This window comes from Bactrocera neohumeralis, unplaced genomic scaffold, assembly GCF_024586455.1.
Source record: "Bactrocera neohumeralis isolate Rockhampton unplaced genomic scaffold, APGP_CSIRO_Bneo_wtdbg2-racon-allhic-juicebox.fasta_v2 cluster10, whole genome shotgun sequence".
Lineage (NCBI taxonomy): Eukaryota > Metazoa > Arthropoda > Insecta > Diptera > Tephritidae > Bactrocera > Bactrocera neohumeralis.
The window spans coordinates 21,007,808-21,033,751 of NW_026089623.1; the positions used below are offsets into that span (position 1 = coordinate 21,007,808).

Consider the following 25,944-nt stretch of genomic DNA (forward strand, 5'->3'; position numbering starts at 1 on the left):
TAACATTTTTCAGTTCTCCACATATTCAACAAAGAATATGAAGAGAAATAAATATATGTATTTACGGCATATGATGAGATGGCATATACATATGCTCAAGCAGAGAATATTGAAGAAAAATAAGTTCTTTGATATTTCACTTTTAACAGCGAAAAATGTGTACAAAACGCACGTCTCACATAGAGAACATAAAAACGTTTTTTATTGTGTTCTCTATCTCACATGCCCAAGAATATGAAGACATAAATATATGTATGTATGCAGGCTCCTTATGATACTCCCAACCACATCATTGTGATATTTTCATGCTTCAATTTTAGCTTTGAACCAGGCAATCGCAATGTATGCAAATATGTATGCTTTTGCGTTTTGCCGTCGGCATTTCCATATTGGCATGTAAAAATAATTATGAGTATAAACGCATGAATAGTAATATTTACAGTCAATTTGGACTTGCATATTTAATAATTTTATTTGATTTTTACATAGTATACTCTAATATACTAATAAATATTTTTGTATTATGTTTCTTACTAATAGAAATTTAATTTATTTACATACATAAATATATCGTCTATCATATTAATCTTATTATCTGCCCATATGATTGCATGTATACGCATGTGCGCATTCAGAAATTCAAATCATGATTTTATCACTTATCAATACACATATTACATGTGCGCGCATTGAGCTGCATGTTCATATGTACATTCATATATACTTATATGTACATATATTTGCATACATTGCCGAACAAGTAAGGCAGAAGCATACAAACATAAATGCGTACACATGTGAATATGTCACCAACAAAAAATTGAAGCATTGTTCTACAAAAACAACAATTGCCTAAATAGCATAAGCAAGGCAAGCGAATATGGAAGCCGAATTGGCGAAGCTCAAATGTAGTAAATTTTACAACAAAAACGATTTCATTCATAAACGCAGGCGCAAATTCCGCAAGCGACTTCGCTTCATTCATAAAAACAGACGCCGTAACATCTCCCCGAGCATGCCTTCGCCTACAAGCGTCTTTGGCAAAAGCTAAAAATCATAAATTGAACAACTTTCTGATGATTCTTCACAGAAAGAAGTGACAAAAGTGGCAACATAGCCGTTGTCGATTTACAATATTTGTCTAAAATATTTTTCCGTGACTCGCAAAAATCTGCGACAATCGGCGATCGTTTGTTAGTTTCTTTCGGCACAGCTCGGATTTTCTACCAACAACACAATGTTGTGGCGCTTTACCGTCGCGTCAGTGTTACATAACTGTGTTCATAAGAACGTGTGTATTTGACAGATGTCGCTTGCAGTCTGTCGTGCTCAATTTGTTCAGCACTTGACTCTTTGACTCTCGCATGAATTCAGTCGCTTTACATATATTTCTGCCATTGCACATGCTCAATTCTGCTAAATAGCAGCGAGAATGGTGAAATTCCGTCTCGCAATTTTATAAGCTCTGTTAACCGCCCAATCGAACGAATCATACAGAATTCAATTTGCGCCTTCTCTATGTTTTAAGTTCTCTGCACAAACCTACGTGGACGACCTTTTATCAGGACAAAGCACTAAATTCAGCCGGGTTTCCCCTAAAGAAAATAACTTCAAATCATCCTGACTTAATAAAAAATATAAAAAGGTAGATTTATTAGACATGAACTTCCTTAAATTTGAAAAATCCATTACAACAAAAATTCTGGCAATTCAATGGCATAACCAAACGACAAATAATGTCCTCAGTGGTTAAATTTTTGACCGCAGGATGGCTTCCTCCAATAATGATGCAAGCAAAAATCCTCATTCAAGAACTGCGGCAAGAACACTGACACCGTTTCTGTGATGCCTCTGAATCGGCTTACTGCGCAACAATTTACGTACGCACGATAAATATGATAACACAAACATTTCACATCTTTTGATAGCAAGAAAAGTCGCACTCTTGAAAACACTGAGCCTTCCACGGCTTGAACTGAAAGGTGCTCTTCTATTAGCAAAATTGGTTTCAGAGGTTCAAACCAATCAAAAACAAACCCTTCTGGCCACCAAGGCTCCCACATTAATTAATAAACCGTTTCGAAAAACTTAAGATTCCTCATCATGAATTCAGCCTCAGGTGGAAGGAAGACAACCTTAAGGATTTACATAAACGATACTGGATGAAAATAAACCATAAGGAACCCAGCAGGAGAATGACTCATAATAAACGACGATTGTCTTCCTTTTACTTAGTGGCGACTTGGTCAAATTAAAGCTGTACAACCGTTGTCAGAGTAGGATTATCCTTGAATTTTAATTGTATACAAGGTGCATTCCAAAGTAAACAGGAAACAGAACAGATGGTTTTTTCGGCAAAATCAATTTATTTTATTTAAAATAGTCTCCTTCTGCTTCAATACAGCTTTTTGCACGGTCGAACGAGTGTTTTAACTCTTTGGCCGGTATGGCCGCCAGTATGCGTGCAAGCCTTTTGAATGGCCTCTATGTCTGCATATCGCTTTCTTTTCATGGGCAAATGCATTTTTCCGAAAAAGAAGAAGTCGCACGGTGCCATATCAGGTGAATACGGGGAGTGAGTAGTTAATAATTAAAATGTGACTTTTGGTCATATAATCGGTCACAAGCGTCGATCGATGAGACGTCAGTCAATTTGTGCGGAACGAACTGTGCACACACCTTTCGTAAGCCCAAATGTTTGGTTTCGGTCAATTTTTGATGTATTCATGCACAGTTTCGATGGAATTTCCGGTGATCACGGATTTCATCAATTGAAACGTTTCTGTAAAAGTTTTACCAATTATAAAATAAAATTTAATGTTAGCTCTTCGTTCGAAGTTAATTTTCACACCGATAACACAAACATACTGACACTTAAAACGCAATAACTTCAAATCGATGAAATGTCCTGAAATTCTGACTGGACAATCGATAAAGATAGTAGATTCTAACGCACAAGTCGACATATAGATGGCGCTACCAGGGGTCCTGTTTTCTTTGGAACGCACCTTGTATCTTACACATTGATCGATTATTTTTTTCAAAAGTCAACTATAGGTACTGAGGTCCAAATATTTTAACCATTTTTGTTCATAGGGTGGCATATACTAAAGGCATTGCTCGTGCAAAGTTTTATCCTGTTATTTTAATTGCTTCTTGATTTGTGTACTGTAAAGTGAAAGAATCAAATGGAATTTAGGATTCTGCTATATGAGAATTAGATGTGGTTGTCTCGTGGTTTTGTCAAAATCGGTTGGTCTAGTCCTGAGATATGAGATTTCAACCATTTTCAGTCTGTCGGTAAGATATTTATATTATAATATTATGCTGGCCGAGTTTGGTTATTGTAGCTTTAAGGGTTTAGGAGATATGTACATTAAACTTATTAGAGGGCGGGACAAAGCCCACTTTTTCTAGAATTTCTGTCCACAGATGTTCGTTAATACAGCAATTCCCTGTGCAAAATTAGAGTTTTATACCTTAGCTTAGTCCATAGTTATGGCAGTTTGTAAGTTTCCCGTTAATGACGTTTTGTGGGCTTGTAGTGCCCCGATAACGCCCATATACGAATATTTTTAAATTTAATTTTTTTGTATAAAATAACACGCATATCAGGTTTCATCAAGTTCTACGCAAGTTACAGCATGCACGGACGGACGGACAGATAGTCAGTCAACCCGGATTTCAATTTTTCTCGCCATCATAATCATCTATACTTGTATATAAACAACCTTATGTGATACGAACAACCATAAGGTGAACAAATACGCCAAAACCTGTGTTGTATCATGGATTTTTGCCATTGTCAAAATGCTTTTATGAAACAGTGCATTGTCCTGATGAAAAAGAAGATTTTTCTTATACACACTGGGTCTTTTTTCAACTGTTCGAAAAGTTTGCAATAATATTCAGAATTAATTCTTTTACCAGTTTTCAAATAATCCACAAACAAAATTCCTCTCGCAACCCAAAAAATTGATGCCATATTCTTCTTGGCCGATTTATGTACACGAACTCGTTTCGAAGCCGAACAACCAGGTTCACACCACTCTTTAGACCTTGTTTTGATCCAGGATCATGGCGATAGACCCAAGTCTCATCCGTCGCACAAAATCCACTTTAACCTTCCAAATATATAAAAATAATATTGCTGAGAAAGTCGCATTCGAAAGTATTTGTGTTCCGTTGCTAGCGAATGCGGCACCCATTGTGCATACAGCTTTCTAAAACCCGAAATTTCACTTAAAATATGGCTCACACTGCCTAATGAGATGTGTAGTGCCTCTACTAAATCGCTCTCAGTCAATCGATGATCTTACAAAACTATATCCTGTATTTTGGCTATGATTTCTGGTGTTGATGCGCTTTTTGGGCGTCCTTCACGTGGACCGTCTTCAAGGCTTGTACGACTACGATTAAATTCAGCAACCCATCTGTGCAAGATTTAAGTTCTTTAGAATGCAGTCCTGCGCATAATTCGTAAGGACACAAACCAATATCAGTCAGCTGATTGCTGAATGATCAGTATAATTGTGTCCCACTCTCGTACGTATACATGTGATCACACATCTTTGTTGCGCTCATTCAGCAGTGCCATATAAAAAGGTATATCTGTCCTGCTCTAATATCCAATCGACGGCTGATGCAGGGTTGGATTTTTTGATTCCTACTTTAAAAATTTCTTAAAATTTCAAACAAAACTTTTTGATTTTTAAAATTTTTATTTTATTTTACTTTTTACATTTTTACATAAAGTTTGTTACAGTTTATATATAAATAAAAATATATTTAATTTTAAGAAATAATTAATATCTGAAAAAAGATAATAAAAGACAAATATCTAAAATAAAATAAAGGTTATTAAAACCTGAAAAAAAAGTGGAAAAAGATTATAAAAGACAAATACCTGATTTAAAATAAAGGTTATTAATACATGAAAATAAATAATAATAACATTTAATTTGTAAAGGAAAGATTAATTGTATAAAATGATAACAATATCTGAAAAAAAAGATTAATATTATCTAAAGGAATAAAATATATTAAATACAAATAGAATTTACTCTGAAAGCAAAGATTAATTAAATAAAAATAGTGATAAAATCTGAAAAGAAAGATAATTAAATAAATATAATAATAACATCTGAAAGAAAAGATAAATATCATTTGATCATTTAAAATATAAAACAAACATTTGTTTTCACATATTATATTGGATTGTGCAGGCCGCCTTAAACGCATAAAATACATATGTGTGTATTTATTTTTGCGTATTATATTGGACTGCGCAGTCCAATTTCAAAGTACACACATTTTTTTCACATACTTACTCAACAATTGATATTTGCCGCTTCTGATGATATAGCTGCTGCTGCTACTTCCAATTCAGTTCTGATTTCCAATGCTATAAAAATAAATGAAGTAATAATTTTCAAAATATTGTTAAAAAATCACATAAAATTTACTTACCTTCTTGTTGTACGAGCCTCCTTTACGATGATATGATCACGAACGACAGCGTCTTTCAATCGTTTTTTTTTTATTACCCTTTTTGGGTATTTCTATTGTCACTATTGACAATTATGTTTTCTCCTTCACACTGTAACAAAAAATAACCTGAAAATGTGCGTTGGTGTTAGTGCATAGAGAAAAAATGTGTAGTTGTATTGGAATATTTGACACAAGCGGGTAGCCGTGGTCGGCAGGGTAGTAGTTTCACTTTAGCTTAAAGTGCCCATACACGAGCACACAAGTGCGTTCGATCGGTATGTGTGCGCTTGCGGTTTATCGTGTATGGGCTTGTTCGCGTACCGATCCATGTTCCCGAAAGAAAATGTTTGATTTTTTACGATCGTGTATGGCGTTGTCTGCGCACAAAATCTCATTTCTCTCGTGTCGCCGAACAGTGAAGATCGCGGACTATGGCAAGTGTTAAGGGGAGAGCCTGCTTTCGAGGCTTCAAAAAATCGATTTTTTTGAGGATTTTTTTGGGAGGGAAAGAAATAATTGATTCAAGCGAAATTTCTAGGCTTTATAGTTATATATTTGAACATCTTTCACAAATGTTTGGATACGAAATCTTTGATATTCTGCCTTTGGGAAGCAATTGCCCAATGCATCTCGCATGTACATTTTTCGGACGGCGGGCAGGATACAGATCGCAATTTCTATCGGAAACAAAAAATTCAAAGAGATTCATATTTTTTATTAATTTATCTTCTAGTTAAACTAAGAAAATTAAAAAAAAAGTCTAAAATTTTAAAATTTTTTTAAAAATTGAATAAATAGTGGCTTTTGACAAAAAAAATTTTACTTTATGCTGTTTAAAAATATGTTAAAACTTGAGTTTTCTTAATATTTTTTTAGTTTAAATAGAAGATAGTTTTATGAAAATGATAATAAACTTTGCCCTAATTCCATACGACGTTTAGTTTTTTTCTATCCTGCCCGCCAATTAAGAATAATTGTAAAAATGAAAAACCGAGAAATCACGCTTCAAAGTTTTCGCTTTTTGCCCAAGCGCTCATACATATGTATGTATAGTATATCTGCTAGAAGCTCGGTCACTATTTCCCTTCTAGCTTCGATAATATTTCGAATTTCCATCTATATTGGGACATATTCTTAGATAATTTTTAAAGAGATTTAAAGATCAAAGAAAAATCGATTGTTTGAAGCTTTCGTATCAGAATTTATTGATCTTATAAAAAATGAATTGGCAATTTGGCAAACGAAAAGTGATAAATATAAAAATAAAATTGAGAAAAATAAAAGTTGAAATAACTTATTAACGAAATACAAAGAAATAGATAAAAATGCTACATTAGAAATAAATTCCAAGAAATGTTCCGCTTGCCTGTCGCACATGTTAACTTTGTGAAGAACGAACGCAAAATGGATTTGTGTGTTGTGTATGGGCAAACGAATACATACCGATCGAACGCACTTGTGTGCTCGTGTATGGGCACTTTTATTGAATGTAAATGTAAATTTACAACATGTAAACTATAGACATACATATATGTATGTACATACATATGTACCAGCGTGATGCTACAATCCGTTAACAAATGTATAGTATATTTAAGGAGGTATTCAATAAAGAAGCAGCCTATTTCGTGATAGACTGGTGTACGATCCATACGAGCTTTTTCAATTATCGGAAATTTAAGTAAACTTTTGTACATCATATTTCTATTGTTTTATTTGTACAACTGATTTTCGTGAAAGTCGAAAGAACAGCTAGTACAAAGAGGGGCTGTCGTATCGAAATGGCGAGAATGCAAACAACCTACCTCGCAATGTTGATATTAAGATCTTAGAAACTGGCCGACAGAGGTAATGATTCAAAATTCGGCAAAAATATGCGGCGACTAATGGAAGATTTCAATACCGTATCATACCACCCAAAATTATGTAACATAAATAATTCCCTTCTTCTTCTTTACTGGCGTAGATGTACTGAATCGAAAACCGTCAAAGCTGGAGTAGTTTCTGCCTTTCGGACACCATGACCTTGCCAGCGCAGCTGCTGTTTCTTGATTTGCTACAATATGTCAATATCGCTGTATATCTCGTACAGCTCATCGTTCCTTCGACTGCAGTACTCACCGTTGCCAACGCCGAAAGGACTATAAATCTTCCCCAAACCCTTTCTCTCGAACACTTCTACGGCCGAATCATCAGATGGTGTCATTTTCTATGCCTCAGCACCATACATCAGGACGGGAATGATGAAAGACTTGTAGAGTTTGGTCTTTGTTCGTCGAAAGAGGACTTTGCTTTTCAATTGCCTACGCTGTCGAAAGTGGCACTTGTTGACAAGAACAGTTATTATCGTTGAGTTATTGGGGCGCAAAATAGCAAGAGGGATATCGTCATCTGACGCCCTTTCTTATTATTATAAAGAATTTGTTTGATCATTTTTCATCTCCGTCTACTATATCCCAAGGGCTTAATATCAGAAAAGTCACGTACGTAGGTAGGAGTGCAGCCCTATCGGGCTCAATTAGCACTTGATGTGCCATTTTGATCCACTATTCCTCCTGTATCTGCTATTACGTTTCACCTTCTCTCTCAAACCGTTTTGAGGTTTCGATGTAACTACTTATGTCTGATATGCTTTTAGTAGAAATCCATTCAAGGTTTGGTGCTTGATGGATTCCTAATGTTATGTGTCGGATCTGTGCTAGAGCTGGGCATTCGCAGAGAAAGTGGAAAATTGTTTCCTTGTTCCCTGCTACTCCGCAGCCTCGGCAGATGTCGTTTTAGGACATACCCATTTTGGACGCATGTTCCCCAAATGGCCAGTGCCCTGTTGTGGTAGCTGTTACTCTGTAGATGCTTTTTCTTGACCTATTTAATACGTCGTTGGTTCTTTTCCTGTCATATGTTGGCCATAATTGTTTAGTTATGACGCATTTTGTAATGTTATTTCACCTGTTATTTGCAACTTCTTGAAATTGTCTATTGATCTCTCCTATGATCAATCCTAGCGGGCTTGGTATTAGTTCCGCCTTGGATTCGTTGAGGAAAGCTCCTGTCTTTGCCAACTCGTCTGCTTTTTCGTTACTAAAAATGTTCCTGTGGCCGGGAACCCAGATCAAGTCTAGTTGGAGCTTGTCTTTTATTGAGCTTAGTGCTCTCTTGCAGTTGCTAACTACGCTGGAATTTGTCATGGGTGAAGACAAGGCCAGGAGCGCCGCCTGGCTATCCGTAAATATAGTTGCTCTATGTATATTCCCGTGGTTTTCTAATAGAACTTCGCAGGCTTCTTCTATGCCTAGTACTTCTGCTTGGAAGATGCTAGCCGAGTTCGGAAGACGTATAGAGAGAGATATGCTTAGATCAGTGGAGAATACCGCCGCACCTAGTCCGCAGTCCATTTTGGACCGTCGGTACAGACGTGGTATCCTCCTCTCCTATTGAACCTCTTCTCCATTCTCGTCTAGATGGTATCCTCACCTGGAAGTGTTATTGAAATCCAGCTTTGGGAGAATGTAGTCTGATTTACTAATGGTGAGCTTGTTTAGGATTACACTATGTCCGTAGTTTTGCTGATTCCAACCACCCAATTCTTTTATTCTTATCGCCGCAATAGCTGCTGTTTTTTGAATAACAATGTCCATTGGTAGTTGATGCGGGATCACATTGAGCGCACCAGTAACACCCGCACATACTGCTCTTTGTATTCCATTTAATATTTTAATGTTGTATTGTTTGTTCAGCGCTGGCCACCATACCAGAGCTCCATATGTAAGTATAGATTTTATGACAGCCGTATACATCCACATTATTATATGTACTTGGTTTGAGGCCCCAATTCTTGTTGACTATTCTCTTACAAGTATAGTAGGCCATGTAAGCTTCGTTTATTCTTTTTTCTATATTTATTTTTCAGGACAGTTTGGTGTCAATCTCCACCCCCAAGTATTTAGCTTTGGGGGATAGAGTGAGTGATGTACCGTTTAGTACCGGAAGTTGAAACTGAGGTATTTTGGTTCTGCTTGTGAATAGCATCAGTTCTGTTTTGTTCGGGTTAACTCCTTGACCATTGTTCTTAGCCCATAAGTTTAACCTACGAAGTGCTCTTTCCATAATCTCGCTGACTGTTGAAGGAAACATACCTGATACCAACAACACTATATCGTCTGCATACGCTACTGCTTTCACTCCTCCACCGTTAAGTTTGAGTAGTATTTCGTTCAGCGCTGCAACCCATAGAAGCGGAGAGAGGACCCCCCCTTGAGGCGTCCCTCTACTCACATAGCTTGTTTGTCTTGCAGCGCCGTTTGAAGCTATAATCTTCCTATTCTCAAGCATCGATAGTATCCATCTGCTCACAGTGTCGTCTATGCCACCATGTGCCAGAGAATTAATTATCGCATTTACTTCTATGTTGTTGAAGGCGCCCTCAATGTCTAGAAATGCAGCCATGGTATATTGTTTGTGGTGTAGTGATTTTTCGATTACACTTATCACCTCGTGAAGGGCGGTTTCGGTTGATCGGCCCTTCATGTACGCATGTTGGGACTTCGATAGCTTCTCCGCCATTATTGTTCTTACGTGTAGATCTATTAGCCTTTCTAGTACCTTCAGCATAAAGGAGGTAAGGCTTATAGGTCTAAAATCCTTGGCATTCTCGTGTGTTCTTCTGCCTGGTTTTGGAAGGAACACAACTTTACTTCTTTTCCAACTTCTTGGGATGTAAGATAGTTGAATGCTAGCCTTGTATATATTTTCAAGCCTTAGAACCATTGGTTCTACCAGTTTTTGCAGCATTATGGGCATAATTCCGTCAGGACCTGCCGCTTTAAATGGTGCAAAACTATTTATGGCATATTGGATTTTTCTTTTGTTTTTTTTTTTGCCAAATAGTAGGGCTTCGATAGTCAGCTGCGTTCAGCGGTGGTTCTGGTTGAACCCTCGTTGAAGGTGATTGCTGACTCCCGGGGAAGTGCGTTGTGATTAGTACCTCCAGAGACTCTTTTGGCGCGGAGGTCCAATCACTTCCCTCAGCCCTAATGTAGGCAGTATTAATATGATCTTTGGATAGCATTTTGCTCAGCCTAGCGGTTCCTCTGCAACTTTCTATCGATGTGCAGAAAGATCTCCATGAGTCGTTTTTAGCTTTCCTGACTGCTTTTTTGTATCTTTTCATACTATCTTTATATGGCTGCCAGATTTTGGTTCTAAAACTCTCATTGACAGCTTTCCTTAGTTGTGTTCTCAAATTCTTGAGTTCACTGTTCCACCAAGGAAGAGACTTTCTTCTTTTAAAAACTGTTAGTGGAGTGGATTTATTGAAAGTTATTGTTAAGATTTTTTCCAACTTCTCTACTTCCGAATCTAGTTCCTGAGGATTTCTAATACTCTTATTGCCTCCCTTTTCAAGGCATTTTGTTGCTATACTGGTAAATTTTTGCCACGCTGTTCTTCTAGGGTTCCGATATGTGAGAGGAGCACTATATTTCTCGCGGATGCTGAAGAGTATCCAGGACTGAACCGATATGGAAGGCTCATCGGATACCCTCCAGTTATCCACAACGAGATTGTCTGTGTCTGTTAATAGCGTGAGGTCCAGCACTTCCTCCCACCCTGGAAACCTATCAGAGCTTGGGAAAATAAAGGTTGGCTAATCGCCCTTGTTGCATATATCTGGATTACTATTCAGAATATACTGCAAGAGTGACTCACCTCTGGTGTTTATACTGGAGCTACTCCATACGTTGTGCCTTGCGTTAGCATCACACCCTATTAGGACATCTTCCTTCCTGTTCTCCTCTACTAGTCTGGTGAGCGGGGCCGGTGGTATGTCTTCGTCATGGGCCAAGTAGGCCTGTGCTGTAATTAGGACAAAGAATTGCATTTATAGTTCTATTGATAAGAATGCATGCCCTAGATTTTCCTTTGTTCCGTGTGTAAAAAAGGTTATAGTTGGTGCTGTTTAGGCCTTTAATTGTGTCTACATTGACCCAGGGCTCCTGTAATAGGCTGATGTCGATGCCCCCTCATTCATGAGGGTTGTCAGATTCGCTGTAGCACTCTTCCAGTGCTGCAGGTTTATCTGCACGCATCTTAAGTTATCGGGCATCTCGGGTTTCTTCGATGCCCCCATTCCTTTGCAACTGGCTGGTGTCGTCGAGCTCTTCCGTGTCGTCTTCGTCAGCCGCTTTGTCGTCTTGGAAGATTTTTAGTCTGGCCTTGCGAATTCCGAAGCTGATTTTGTAGTCAGTCGTCTTGAGAGCCTCAATGGACTCATCACTACCCGTCAGGAAATCTAGCGAGGCCTGGTCAGCGCACTTGATGACCCTGTAGCCCCTGAGGGTCTCAGAGGAGTCAAACTCCGGGTGAGGACCCGCAGGATTGTCGAGTACAAAGCTTAGCACTATACTCGACAATCTGACGTCGATATCCACCCATCTTTCCTGTATAGTGCTCGGAGAAGAGCCCATCTATGATGGCCACTTGCAGGTTATCTCTGGCTGCATCGCAGAAATGCCTTGCCGCTGTTGCGCTGCTCTGTTCGCCATCACTCCGCTTAGGTTTTTTGGGCGGAGTTTCTGGTATTTCCGTGATAAAGCGATTCCTTTTTTGTGAAGTGCTCTCTTGTTTGCTCTCTTCCAGACGATCTGATTGCTTCCTTGTTAGGTAGCTTTCATATTCCTCTACTCTTGTTTTGAGGCAGAAACAAGCCTCGTCAACTGGGGTACCGACTTCCTGGTCTTTGGCTATCTTCCCTAGTATGAAGACTGCCCTCTGGTACCGGTTTTTCCTCAGCTGATTCTGGGATTTCTTGCGCTTCTTTTTGTTTTCTCCTTTAGCCGTCAGTGCACTTTGGTTGGTGCTCATGGCAGCTTTGGAAGTGGACGCTTCCTCCCTTAAATCTGCTGTTTTCACTGCTGTATCTACCGGTATACTTTGGGTGGTATGCCCGGCAGTACTCTTACTCGTCTCCTGGCTGGTGGCAAGTAATTCGTCCTCCTCGGATTCAGTAATGGGATTCCTGTAATTCATGTCCTTAGTCGTCGCTGTTGTCGTCAATTTGGTTGTTGTTGCGTTATTGTTTTCGTTCTTTTTGGTACCACGAGTAAGCCGGAAAGGGTTGGTCACTCGTCCGCAGAGCCGGTATGCGGAGAGAAGGCTTTCATACCTCCGACCTCGCCCAGGCATCGGAGGGGATCGTTCGCGATCAGCTATTTATTATCCCCCGCTAACTATTCAGCCCTCGGCACGGGTACCTCGACACCCTGGCTTAGGGTGTTAGTCACGCATGTATTTCAAGGAATTGTTTTTAATGATTACATTAAGTTATTTTGCGAATTCTATGCACCTCTTCAAAATAAATGTTTACTGCTTTAAATCATAGGAATTATTCTTTAAATAACTGAAACTATCTATACATACTTGTACTGTTATTTTCAATAATCTAAGATTCCAACAGTAATTATCATACCACACAGGCAGACGACGTCATAGATAGCAAGACTTCTCTTGGTACACCAAAAAAAAACCATTTATCTATTTTCAGTCCTTGTTAAGAGTATCTTACTATCTTCGAATTTAAATAAAACTCATTTTTGGGGTAAAAGCAACTTCTTAGCTTAACTTCTTGCGGTTTTGGTAGTAATCTAGTTAAAGCGAATAAAATTAGAAAGGATGAAACGCAAAATTGTTATTAAATTGCACAATAAATATCCAAAACAGCCGGTAAATAGTAAAACCCATCGGTAAAAATTTAAAAGTAGGTCGCACAAGTATCAAGAGCTCTGCAAATAATCATAATCACTTCTAAGCTAACATCTGGGCGTTCTCCTAAGCTGATACAAAGAGAAATTAATGTTTTGAAATCACTTTTTAATAAAAGATCTTTTATCCGAGTATTTTTGGTATTGGCATATTTTAATTGTAGCATCAATTTAAAAAATTTAATAATCACTAATTGCAGCAAACCAGAATAGTATCACTTTCTATACCAAATTTGCGACCCTTTGCGAAGTTTTCAGTATTTTGGATTATTCTTTTTTGATTTTCCTATGAAATGGTGCAGTCTCATCCGCATTATAAACTTGAGAACATGTAAGGTACACCTCGGAAATTTTTTTACGGAGTTTGTTAATAAACGGTTGCACACTAACCGGATCGTTCCATGGCATGTAGTCCTTAAATTTTAGCACAGAGTAGCCTAGCCGTTTCTTTCATGATCACGGATGAAATTGGTGAATTACTTATCAGTTGGTATTAAGCAGTTTGCATAACTAACGGGGAATTCCCAGAAAGTAACAGTCGAAAAAATGAGAATAAATACGTGTCTGAACTTATGATGATTTACCTAATCGAACCAAACACTGTGTATTTTTACAAAAGAGTATCCCTACTTGTACGCCGTCCAAATTATTTCATCCTCCATCCTCCTCTTTTCGTATTTCGTCAATCACATTGTGTCATACCATATAGTGTTGGAAAGGTCAGATTTTAAGCTTCATTTAACCATAAAAACTAAATTCGGGGAAGTTGGAGAAAAGCTACAGCTGTTCAAAAATGAGTGAAAATAATGAAGAAACTCGCCATAATTTGAAATTTTTGGCCACGCGTTGTTTTTGTTGCCTCGACAAAGCTGAAGTAGGCATTTGAGGAATCTCTACGGTCTTGCTGGTAAGGCTTTGAAGCATGCAAGCTAATACCACCAGTTCATATTAGGTTAGCTTAGGTTAGATGGCTGATCAAAGATCCCACGTGGACTAATAGATGCAGTCCTTTGTGATGCCATAGAAAATAGAACTCATGTGTTGGGACTTACAGATTGGCAAAACGCTTAGTAGCCAATACAAATTTGCAAAGGCGCTTAATATCTACACTCACCAGTTCGGTAGGATGTCTGAAGGTATGTGTCCCCAAGTATCTAAGTCTGACCTCCCAAATGCAGGACAGTCAAGAAGGACGTACTGGCTAGTTTCTCCCGCATTTTCTTCCAAGCAGCTTCTGCATACGGCATCCGGTAAGATTCCCAGTCTCACAGCATGTGTGCCAATAGGGCAGTGGCCCGTTAAGAGCCCCACGACTAAAGAGAGGCTAGCCTTACTGAGGGCAAAGAGATCGCTAGATCTCCTACGATCTATCATTGGCCAGAATGCTTTTGCGACCGCGCAAGTACCAATGCTGGCCCAGCGTTGACCAAGCATCCGCGAGGCCCAACTATCCAGTAGTAGAACACAAGAGGACACAGGAGCACCGACCCGTTCACATTCTACCGATAGCGACTCTTGGGTGCCTTTCCTTGTTAGCTCATCAGCTTTGCAGTTACCTCCTATTCCGCTGTGGCCCGGCACCCATACAAGCCTTATAATAAATACTGTCGCCGCCAGGGACAGTGACGCCAGACACTCCTCAAACAGCCCTGAACGCACTGTGAATGAGTTGAGGGCTAGTATCGCCGCCCTACTATCTGAGTGAATGGTCACTTCCCTGAAGGTGGACACTCTCCGGAGTAGCAAATCTGCTGCTACCTTGATGGCTGCAACCTCAACCTGGAAGACAGTAGTCGGGAAGCCTGAAACTGAAGTTGATAGAGAGCTCCCGACAGTAAGCCCTTCACCAACCTTCCTCCCAAGCTTTGACCCATCCGTAAAGAAGCTTACTGCCCCTCTCCTCCAACGGCTTCTTCATACCCATAACTCCCTCTTCGGTATATGGGCAGTAGAGTGATTCAAAAAAAATTTTTTTTTTTCGTTTGGTACACGGAAAAATTGTTTCCTAGACACCTCTAACAAAGCCTCTCCAAACTTGAGTTTTTACTTGTAACGGGAAGGTCCTCCTACATACAGTTTTCTATTTTTTCTTATTATCAGATAGAAAAATTTATATCTCGCTTCCAACTACTTGAAAAAATATCTTGTTCCTTAGATTTTGTAGGAAATTGAATGCTCTACAAAAAAGGTCTATCATGATTTTTTCGTAAACCCAAACGTTTAAAAGATATTAACAGTTAAAGTTTGATTATTTTTGGGGAAATTTTTTATTTCTTATGAATTTTATAACTCAATGAAAAAAAGTTATTATGAATGATGAAACTCACAGTTTTGCTCTTTTACTGCTCTATAAAAATGGTCTCATTTGACTTTTCGATTAAGTTAAGCGTTTACGAGATATTCAGACATCAATGCATATTAGGGTGGATCAAAAAAACTTTTTTTTTTCGTTTGGTACTCTGAAAAATAGGTTCCTACACACCTTTAAAAAAGCCTCTCTAAAAATCTATTCATAATAGTTTTTTTTTTTTGATTGAGTTATAAAATTCATAAGAAATAAAAAATTTTCCCAAAAATAATAACTTCAACTGTTAATATCTTTTAAACGTTTGGGTTTACGAAAAAATCATTTTTGTGACCTTTTTTGTAGAGCATTCAATTTCGTACAAAATCTAAGGAACAAAATATTTTTTTAAGTAGTTGGAAGCGAGATATAAATTTTTCTATCTGATAATAAGAAAAAAAAGAAAACTGTTTGTAGGCGGACCTTCCCGTTACAATTAAAAACTCATGTTTGGAGAGGCTTTCTTAGAGGTGTCTAGGAACCCATTTTTCCGAGTACCACACGAAAAAATTTTTTTTTTTTTTAATCACTCTATCCACACTCTGAATCTTGTAAGGATATCTGAGTGTTCAGGAACACGCTCATTTAGGAACCCAGATTCCCTTAGCCTAATAGCCACTTTTGCGGCCATACACCTTCCGGCAATGTCCACGGGCGTTATGTTCAGAATTGCATTAAGTGCCATGGTTGGGGTGGACCTTAATGTACCGCACATGCTGATGAGCGCAGCCCGTTGAACGCTTTCGAGTTTCTTAGCAAGTGTGGTATTCTGTAAAGCCCTCCACCACATAAAGACTCCATAGAACATTATGGGCTTTACTATGGTGTCATAGAGCCAGAGGACCACCTTCGGTGAGAGGCCCCACCTTTTGCCAATAGCTCATCTACAGCAGTATAGGGCAACCAATGCCTTTTTGGCTCTCTCCTCGATGTTCCGCTTCCATGAAAGCTTTCTATCCAGGATGTGCCCTAAATACTTCATTGAATCCGCCGGTTGTAGGCGAATACCTCCCTTTTGCGGCAACGGTGCCACCGGGATCTTATATTTTCTACTAACTAAAACCATTTCTGTTTTATTTGGGTTGATGGTGAGTCCACTTCCGACCGCCTATTTTGGTACAACGCCGAGATATCCCTGCGCCAACTCATACACGGTGCTAAGGAACTTTCCATTGACCATAAATGCTACATCGTCAGCATAAGCAATTACCCGATAGCCAACATCCTCTAGTTTTTTGTGAAGGTCGTTAACGACTTGGATCCCTAGAAGAGGAGAAAAAACTCCGCCCTCAGGGGTTCCCCTGCTCACATTCCGTTTCGATCACTCTTTCGCACAGAAGACTGAAGATGAGGTGATTGAGGTTCGATTCAACCCCAAGACCGTCTAGAGCGGTTATGACTGCCCCCGCAAGACATTGTTGAAAGCTTCCGCAATATCAATTAAGGTCCCAATAGCGAAATCTTTAGCCTCAATGGCTTCCTCCAGCAACGACACGATAGTGTGCAGGGCAGTGTCCACCGACCTGCCTTTACGATACGCATGTTGCGCTCCTGATATATAGGCTTCGTGATCCATATCATCGTCGTGAGGCATATACGCAGAGATAAGCCAGACGTTTCCGGTATCGCACACCAATTTTGCTGTCACTATGTCAGCGTTGCTAAAATTAGGTAAAAGAAATACCGTTAATTCATTTCTGACCAACATACAGGCTCTATTTCTACCTGCATCCTTGGTCGAAAGCAGCTTATGACTTTTCGTCCTCAAACCAGAAATCCTGTTGCCACTCAGCTAAGGTTTCTGGATCAGGACGACGTCGGCTTCGTCTTGCTCCAGACGAAGCAGTAGATTGGCGGAGGCAGCCTTTGGCTGTTGGAGGCTAATCTGGAGGAATTTCATCCTTCAGACTCTCCTCTTGGAGCGCCAGCTTAGCGCTCATGTCGTGATCGACCCTCACCTCCTCAAACAGTTGACGAACGACGAACCGGCTCCAGAACTCGCCACGTCCGAGAGGCTTTGGTCGTTTTCCATGGTCGTTTGACCATCGTTAACGCCGTCTGTCTTTTCCCCCGCATCTGCAGCTTTGGTACCATCAGCCCTGGTCAGTTACCTGACCAGCATGCTTGCCACCGTAGCACCCTACGATTTTTGCCGTCAATCGACGGTCCGACTTCAGCTTCCTAGCTAAAGCTCCCCTGCTAATGCCCCCTGTGGATAGCTTCATAATTCTACCAGAAGTACCTCTGCTAGTGATAGCGATTCCGCCGTCCACGAAGGCTCCACCCTTCACTACCTCTTTTGTCGGCGGGCTTGCGCCGGCTCCCCTCATCCTGCCGCCTGATTGCTGCAGCTACTCAGCGACGGTTTCGTCGCCACAGGAGCAGCAGCCCCGCCTTAAACGGATCCGGGTGTCGACTTTGACATCCCTTCACCTCCCTTCGTCGATGTAAGTGATCGACTTGTCCATGCTAAGAGGGTCCCCACTCAGAGCCGCTATCCGACCCCCGGAAAAGTAGTCGCCTTTTAAGGTCCCAACGGTTATCTCAGTGAAGAGGACAAGGCAAGGGTTGAAGTACGTACTTATGAAGCAGTACGTTCAGAGCCGAACAGCATAAAGAAGGAGTCCTCTCAACTTACACCTACCACGCCAACTTAACGACGACGCTCAGTGTATTGTTTAATACAAGCTAGGGGGACAAAAATATTTTAGTTTGAAATTTAATATATGTATGTTGGTCGTGTTGATTAATTATCTTAAGTTTCATTGAAAAAATTAATATATTTTTTTTAGATTTACGTATAGAAAACAAAAAGTTGTGTAGAAAATATTGACTAAATGGGTATCAGCCTTCCCACTTCTGCCCGTCAACACCATCCCACACATCCTGGTATGCAACATTGGTACGCCACATTCCCCACACTCATCATCATTTTCTTCGCTGCACACCACGCTCTAACACACACACAATGACATCACACACCATCAACTACTTTCGCCGAACAAAAGTACAAAAGGACAGACAACTGAAAAAAAAGCAATTCTGGCGCTACGACATCGACCCGATCGACACGTTTCTTTTTTGGCGAACGTCTACCGTTTTTTTCTGCGAACATCAAATTAAATAATAATATTTTACTTTTGCATTTTATTGTGCGAGCCACCCATTTAAAAATTAAAGTTTATATGAAAATAAATCCAGAAGTTACTAACAACTTGAAGTGCAGTGAAAACGAATTTTTAATCGCAATTTTGGAAAAAAAATATAGATACGGTGAGTGCGGGAAAGGTGAAACATAATTCTTTACATGGTCCTTCGAGCCTAAAAGAAAGGCACTACGGAAACTTAGAAAAAAAAAAATATATAAATTATATATATGGGAAAGTGACCGAAAAGTTAAACAAAATAATAATAACTAAATCTCAAAACTTAAAATCAATTGTGCTGGAAATATAAAGTGATAAAAAACTTAGTCAAAAAAAAGTAATCTAAGAACATAAAAGCAAGTTAAAGAAAATTAATATGCATACTTATACATAATATAAAAAAAAAGAAAGTGTCAGAGACAACAATACATGGTACAGCAATATAAAGTGCTTAGTGCATAAAAGAACAAAACAGAGACTATATCTCACATCATAAAGGAAAAACCAAAATAACCAAAAAGAAACCAAACGGGCGCGAACTAAATTAAACATATAAAGCTAAATAAAAACAAACTCACAACAAATTATACGGGCGCGAATTCAAACAAGAATCAAACATAAAAGAAAGCAGAAGGCGGGATAACCAGCTGGCATCCAACCAAGAGGAGGAACTGGACAACGCAGCACACTCACACTCACTTCTGATGGGTATAACCCAAAAGCCCCTGAGGGAATTCAAAGTGAGTTGTATCGTTTTAATTTTTTGGTTTTAATTTTTATGTATATATGTATGTATGTTTGCCAGTAACTACGGTTGCATACAAAACCGTTTAAGCAACATTTCATTTAAACGGATTTCAAATACCTTTTTATACGGTATAAATTAAAAAACCGATAGGAAAAAACAAAAAAAAAGTGAGCAAAATTTGGTATTATACCGCCCACGTATACTTACCTTCGTTTATGCAACCACTCACCAAAAATATAATATTATCGCAGTATTCAAGTATTTACTTGTAAAAGTTTTCAGTGAATGGGCCCTAGAAAAGTTGGTAGAAAATCAATACTTCATTCTGCTTAAATAAGCAAAATTACAGCAGTAAGCTGGGTGTGGTTTGTATTGCTCAAAGATGAAACGTAATAGCTATCGTTCGATGCAATAAAAATTATAAAACAAGATGGCAAATATTAAGAGAGAGAGTATAAACATACATATATAGATACTAAAGTCTATATATATCAAATGCTCGAAAAAGTTGCTGTAAATGTCATGAACCAATAACGTTTCAAATAAAGAACCCTTTTATGCAAAAAAAAGTTATCATTGTGGCAATACTTCTTCTGACTAATCTCTAAAGAGAGAGAGAGTATTCATATATAGATACATATATATCACTGGGACTAGTCTCGATGTGGAACAATTGAGTATTAATTAGTCTCAAACGGGTATAATTGGAGATCAATTAGTCTCAATTAATCCCTATCGGGTACTATTGGGAAAAAAGTTAGAATTTTGGCAAAAATACATTCATAAATTTCAAAGCAAAGTTACTGAATTTCCTTCCATTCAATTATCATAACCTATTACATTTAAAAAAAACCATAAGTAATGAATTTCGTACATGTCTTTGCACTAGCAAGAGGCGGTGTACAAAAACATTGAAACTTTTTACAAACTAAAAAAATTTTATAAGAAATTGTAATCAGAACGAAAGATAATTGAACTATCTCCATTTTCATATGCGTTAACATTGTATATTTTTAAACATGCTTATAAAACAAAGCCCATGCTAACAACATTTTGTATTTCGACATGTACTTTTGACTTGCATAAAACAATAAATATAGCCTTGAAGCATTTACAAAATAAATGAATTTTTTTTTAATTCATTATGGATTAAAAGATAATTAAACTATCTTTCTTTTAGTATACATTAACATTAACAATTTCCAAACATTTTTATGAAAAATAGCTTTTTCTAACAGAATTTTATATTTCAATCATGTACGTATTTGACTTAAGAGCGGCATTCAAATGTAGACTTCCATGATGATACTTGGTTTTTAATAAAATCTGGATCTGTAAAAGCATTGATAATAGATTCAAGAGCAACAATATAATCCACCAATAAATGCTTACTTAAAAAAACCAACATACCTTATTATCAAATCCCCTGCAGAACGTTCCAGACTCTGATAAAATAACCAACTGTTGCGCCGGCTATCACATCTGTTGGTTGCTTATGTGATTAGACGTAGAACAAAACAGTTGCATGCTGCAATAATTCATAATATAATTAATTTATTGTGAAATTTACACAACTATATTTCAATAAAAACTTACCAATTGCTTCATTTGGTTGTTTATCTGCACTTCTGCGACTTTGTTTACATTTAAATACAGTGTTGTTAAGTTAGGGAAATTTCCCTTTTTTTGTGCTACTTACGAACAAAGGGGAAATTTCATCGATGTACTTTTTCTTAAATATCGTCGAGCTAAATGATATAACCTAAAAGATAAATATTTAAGACGTTTGGAGATTTGATTTTAATACCTACATTTCGATTCGAAGTGAAATTTAGGTTATAATGATTAATAACCTGATGTTAGAAACAATTAATATGCAAGAGAATATTTTTGCTATACACGAAATCTCAATCTTTGTACTTTTTGTATCACTTATGGTTCAAAGAAATGATTATTTATAATAGCTTTTTCTTCAATAAGAAGATACAATACTGCTTTAAGTAAAAGCCTGGATATTAGGCATGCTGTCAATTATTCTCTAAGCATAGACCTTTGTTTCTGCAAATATTTAGTAAGCTGTAGATCTGAGCAAAGCTTGTATTTAATAAGCATATTATCATTTTTAACAATTATTGATTTGGATTTAAAACCACTCAAGCCAATTCATTTTGAAAATTGTGAGCCTTTTCAACCTAAGCTCGAAAATGTCTTACGTAGTTAACAAATAAATGTATGTATCGAGATAGTTCCAAGGCAGTACTATCGATAATATTTCCCGTATAATCGGTAATGTGCGGCCACTAGTATTGCAACAGATGATTTTTAAAAAGTAAGAAGTGCGAAAAGTGAAAATTGAAAATCTGTTTGGCTAAATCAACATTATTAAAACAAATAAAAGAAAAAAGGAGTAGCAGCAAAGTGAGAAAAGGAGTTTTTGTACAAGATGAGTAAGGTAAGCAAGCGTCACCTAAGGAGAATAATAAGTAGGGAAAGAAAAAAGAATCGTGAAAAGTTAAGACTAGGTAGAAATTACGCTGTGTCGACCGTGTCCACTGCTAGGATTGCTGGAAATGTAGAGGAGGTTCTACCATATGTGCCAAGTCGCTCAGTGGAAGTCCCATTTCAGCAGAAATTGAAAATGTGGTCAATTCGTAATAAAATAAGCCACAAAAGCCTTTCTGAACTGCTTGCACTTCTTGCAGCAGAAAATATTAAAGTACCTAAAAGTGCACAATCTCTATTAAGAAATAAGCCCCAGTTAATGGTGCAAAATATGAGCCCGGGACTTTTTTGTAATTTTGGCATTAAGGCGCAGCTATATAAAATTGGGGGAAAATTGCTTGATTATAACACCATAATTGCAGATATTCATTTTTTTTATGGAAACAATTACTAATTTTTCTTTTTTTCTTGAGCATTTCAAAAAATATGGAGCACCAAATCCCAAAACGTCGACCACAGCAATTCCAATGAAAAAGGCAAGATGTAGGTATTCATCATTTAACAATTATAATCCGTAATTCATAAAAACTTAAAACAAACTTTGCTTTACAGATGGCATTGACACTGCCCACCTTGGACAAAACATTAGTGTAACCAGTGAATGCACTATAGGTGAAGACATCTTCGAAAATGTATTTAGAAAACTACTATTACACTTAAAATGCCTTAATTTTTAGAATCACGTGGGATCAGCGTTTCAACGTCGGCCACTAAATATACCAATGGTAAATTCTTTTAGTAATAGTAAATTTGAATTTGTATGTTCGTCTATGATTCGATAATCTGTACTCTGGAGCATTTAAATTTATTGTTTTAGAATCCAACCAAGGCGTGTTTGAAGTTGTTTGCTGCAGCCACTGCAACACGTTTGAAAAGCAGTTACAGGATATTGGCAAAAAATTAGACGAACTGCAATTGATAGTCGAAGCACAGAATACTGCTATAATGGATGCAATAGCGGTCCAAAAGGTGGCGACTGAGCAATTGATTCGCCAAGAATCAAAAAATGCACCCATCACAAAATATTTCCCAATAAGTGACGTCCCAGAAATGCATCAGTTGGAGGAAAAAATTACCCCTACTAACAGAGATGTATATGTAAGTTAATTTGATATATAGATTTATATCATAGCTCAGTTTACAAATATTATTTAAACATATTTTATAGGAATCTGCGATGTCTGCTATTTTATGCAACAATCTCAGAAATATAAGGCTGCTGTTAAATAAGGACGTCATAGCGTCAATAAACGTGGATGGTTCACATGGAAAGATAAGCTTAAAATCTTTCCCAAATTTTTATGCTTCATTGACTGGTAAGATAAATATTCCATACCATTGTTTTACACATATGTATGTTTTTATTTCAAGTTAAATTAAATCTTCTTTTCATTTAGGAGCCATTGCCAAATTACCATTTAAGGGATTGTCGCCGGAGGAAGCGCTGCGCAAAGCCATTGCTTTCGAAAAAGCTAAATGCTTTAAGAAAGCTTATCGACAAAAAAAGAAGAATTCTGCATCTTAAACTACTACCCCTCCAATTGTTTTTTTTTTTTTTAATATAAAACTGCAATAGTACAAAGTTGTAATATTTCAGACTTTAAATTCTGACTTCTTATTTCTGGACTGAATTTTTCTTTTTTAATTTTTATTATAAAATTATTTAAAAAATGTGATTTATAAAGCTCGTAAAGAAACCAGAACGAATATTTATTTTAAAATTTTCGCAGCTAAAAACTCACAAGAAATATTCTCCTAAAAGTTTGTAGCCCATTTTATTTCGTTTTTTTTTCTTAAAGAATAAATTTTGTTCACGCGTTATATGAAAGCAAGAAATCAACGCGAACTTTTTGAGTGGAGTACAACACTGCGTAAACGATTTTTTTAAGATACATTTTTTTAAATTTTGATGATAATTTCTTTCATGAGTTTTGCAAAAATTTTGATTTGTCAGATTTATGTTAGAGAAGCTGTATTTAAAGTGTTTAAAGTCAATTAAATAAAAATACATATTTTAAAACGAAGGCTTCGGATAAAATTTATCTTGATTGTTAAAGGGATTTTAGAGGTTTTATAACGACTGGTCTCATTCTGCTACCATTGCGACCTACAAAGCGACTAGTCCCTTTTTGTACCCATTTGGGTATAAATGGGTACAATTAGTCTCTTCATAGGACATGCTCGAACAAAAGGGAACAGTTCAGTCCATACAAAGAGATGTAAAGTGGGATTAGTCGCATGTTCCTTTGCGACTAATCCCGGACACATCCCGGACTAGTCGCATTTTTTGCAGGGGTGGATTGTAAGTGGTGATGTGGTGAGTGTGGTAAAGTTTGCGTGTCAGTGTTGTGAGGTTGAATTCATGTGGCGTGCTAACGTGTGTGTTGATGTAGGGGGAGGATGCTCATTTATACAGCTAGGAACGCCTCATACCGAATCCAGTCGGTTCGCGCACAAATATATTAAAATAACATTAAAGTAAATGCATCAAAACAAACTTGAGTTAGAGCAATAGAAATGCACAATCACTATATCAAACAATTCTAAACATTCAAACATCAAAACAACCTTGAGTTTGAATACCACACCAACCTCATCAAAGAACAAGGGGAATGCACTATATCTAAGAAAACAATATATATGTAAACAAACCCAAACAAATAAAATAATATAAATCTGTATCTAAACAAACTATCAATTAGTAATAAGAGAATATACTAGTGATTACAAATAGAAATAAAAACCTTGTAATAAGTTAGTCTTGAGAGTATTAATAAAAAGTACACATTTCGGTGCAGCTCAAAAATTTATTTTTATTTATGTAAAAATTAACTCACGCTCCGAAGTACAGTCGCGGCGGAAGAAAATCAGTCCTATTACTTTCTGGACAATCCCTGTATATCACAGTGTGAAAATGGGGAATATAACCTCTCTTACTCCCCATATAACACTCTTTTAAATTCCACTTGATTCTTTTACTTTCCTTTATACATATAAAGAAGCAATTAGTGTAAATATAATAAAAATTTGCACCAATAATTATTTTAAAGCATGCCACCTTATGACCAAAAACCTGTCAAATCCAACCAAAACTGCCCTAAATACTGGATATGTTGACTTTTGACCAAAATATGGGTCAATGTATGTATATAATCTTTTCTTAGAAATAGTAACACTACGTATCAAAAATGGGTTAATTTTTGAAAGACGTTGAAATGGAGAATTCAAAGTAACTAGTTGGTGCTCCCTCGTGGAAATATATGAATAAAGTTTACACCGTTGGAAAGGAAAAGACGTGCACAAATTTTTACGTTTTCATGAACATAGGTAAACTCCATTGTGTTAATTTCTTTGTTGAAAAGATGTTTTTTTATTATTATTTTGTACAATGTACCTAGTAAAAAAAAATAAAATACTAACAACAATTCTAGTCTAATTAATTAGGAGAAAGGATTCAAAGTGAAGTATCAGTTTGCGATTTAATCTGTATTTCATTCAAACAATTCATCAGTAGTGGCTAAATGAGATAAGCTTCCGTCAAAAACCACCACATCAACACAGCCGAGAGAGCACTCCACATCCACACATGCGAACAAACACCACACTGGATACTACCCATCTAACAGGATCGTCAACTCCATACGGCAGTTCTGTTGAGTTTGCACACCAAACTACACGTCGCTCTTTGGCCGCCGCTCCTCACCTTTTACGCTATGATTTCCATAATTATTAAGCATAATAACAAAAACATATTTGTATTGTGAAATGAAAATTATCCAAAATACTTTGCGAACAATAATTGTAAAGCAAATTGATATTACAAAGTAAATCCGAACCTCTTGTGAAGTAGAAACTGGGTGTTTACTTTAAACATTGGTCCTTGGAGTTTCAAAGAAATGCACTATTATAAACAAGACAAAAATTCAAGCAGTAAAATTAAAGTGTGGTGCATATATG

General features: G+C 37.3%; 1 protein-coding gene and 1 long non-coding RNA gene across 5 annotated transcripts; one reads left to right on the forward strand and one right to left on the reverse strand.

Annotated features, from left to right (window-relative positions):
• Positions 1-20,456: 20,456 nt before the first annotated feature.
• On the reverse strand, positions 20,457-21,783 carry LOC126765409 (uncharacterized). Of its 3 annotated transcripts, none has more exons than XR_007668352.1 (4): positions 21,536-21,783; positions 21,082-21,247; positions 20,896-21,013; positions 20,457-20,817 (listed from the first exon to the last, which is right to left on the reverse strand). It is a non-coding gene; the product is annotated as an uncharacterized LOC126765409 (long non-coding RNA). The 3 variants fall into 3 exon arrangements; XR_007668350.1 differs by having other exon boundaries at positions 21,082-21,233; positions 21,297-21,783; XR_007668351.1 differs by having other exon boundaries at positions 21,297-21,783.
• A 15-nt stretch (positions 21,784-21,798) lies between these two features.
• LOC126765317 (uncharacterized) lies at positions 21,799-25,840 on the forward strand. 2 transcript variants are annotated; one of them, XM_050483040.1, is made up of 7 exons: positions 21,799-21,937; positions 22,401-22,470; positions 22,540-22,599; positions 22,665-22,712; positions 22,805-23,085; positions 23,156-23,303; positions 23,385-25,840. In XM_050483040.1, exons 1-7 carry the CDS (start codon positions 21,929-21,931, stop codon positions 23,510-23,512), a joined length of 744 nt encoding a protein of 247 aa, XP_050338997.1. In that variant the 5' UTR covers positions 21,799-21,928; the 3' UTR covers positions 23,513-25,840. The 2 variants fall into 2 exon arrangements, with proteins under 2 accessions (XP_050338997.1, XP_050338996.1); XM_050483039.1 differs by having other exon boundaries at positions 21,800-22,470.
• Positions 25,841-25,944: the final 104 nt, after the last annotated feature.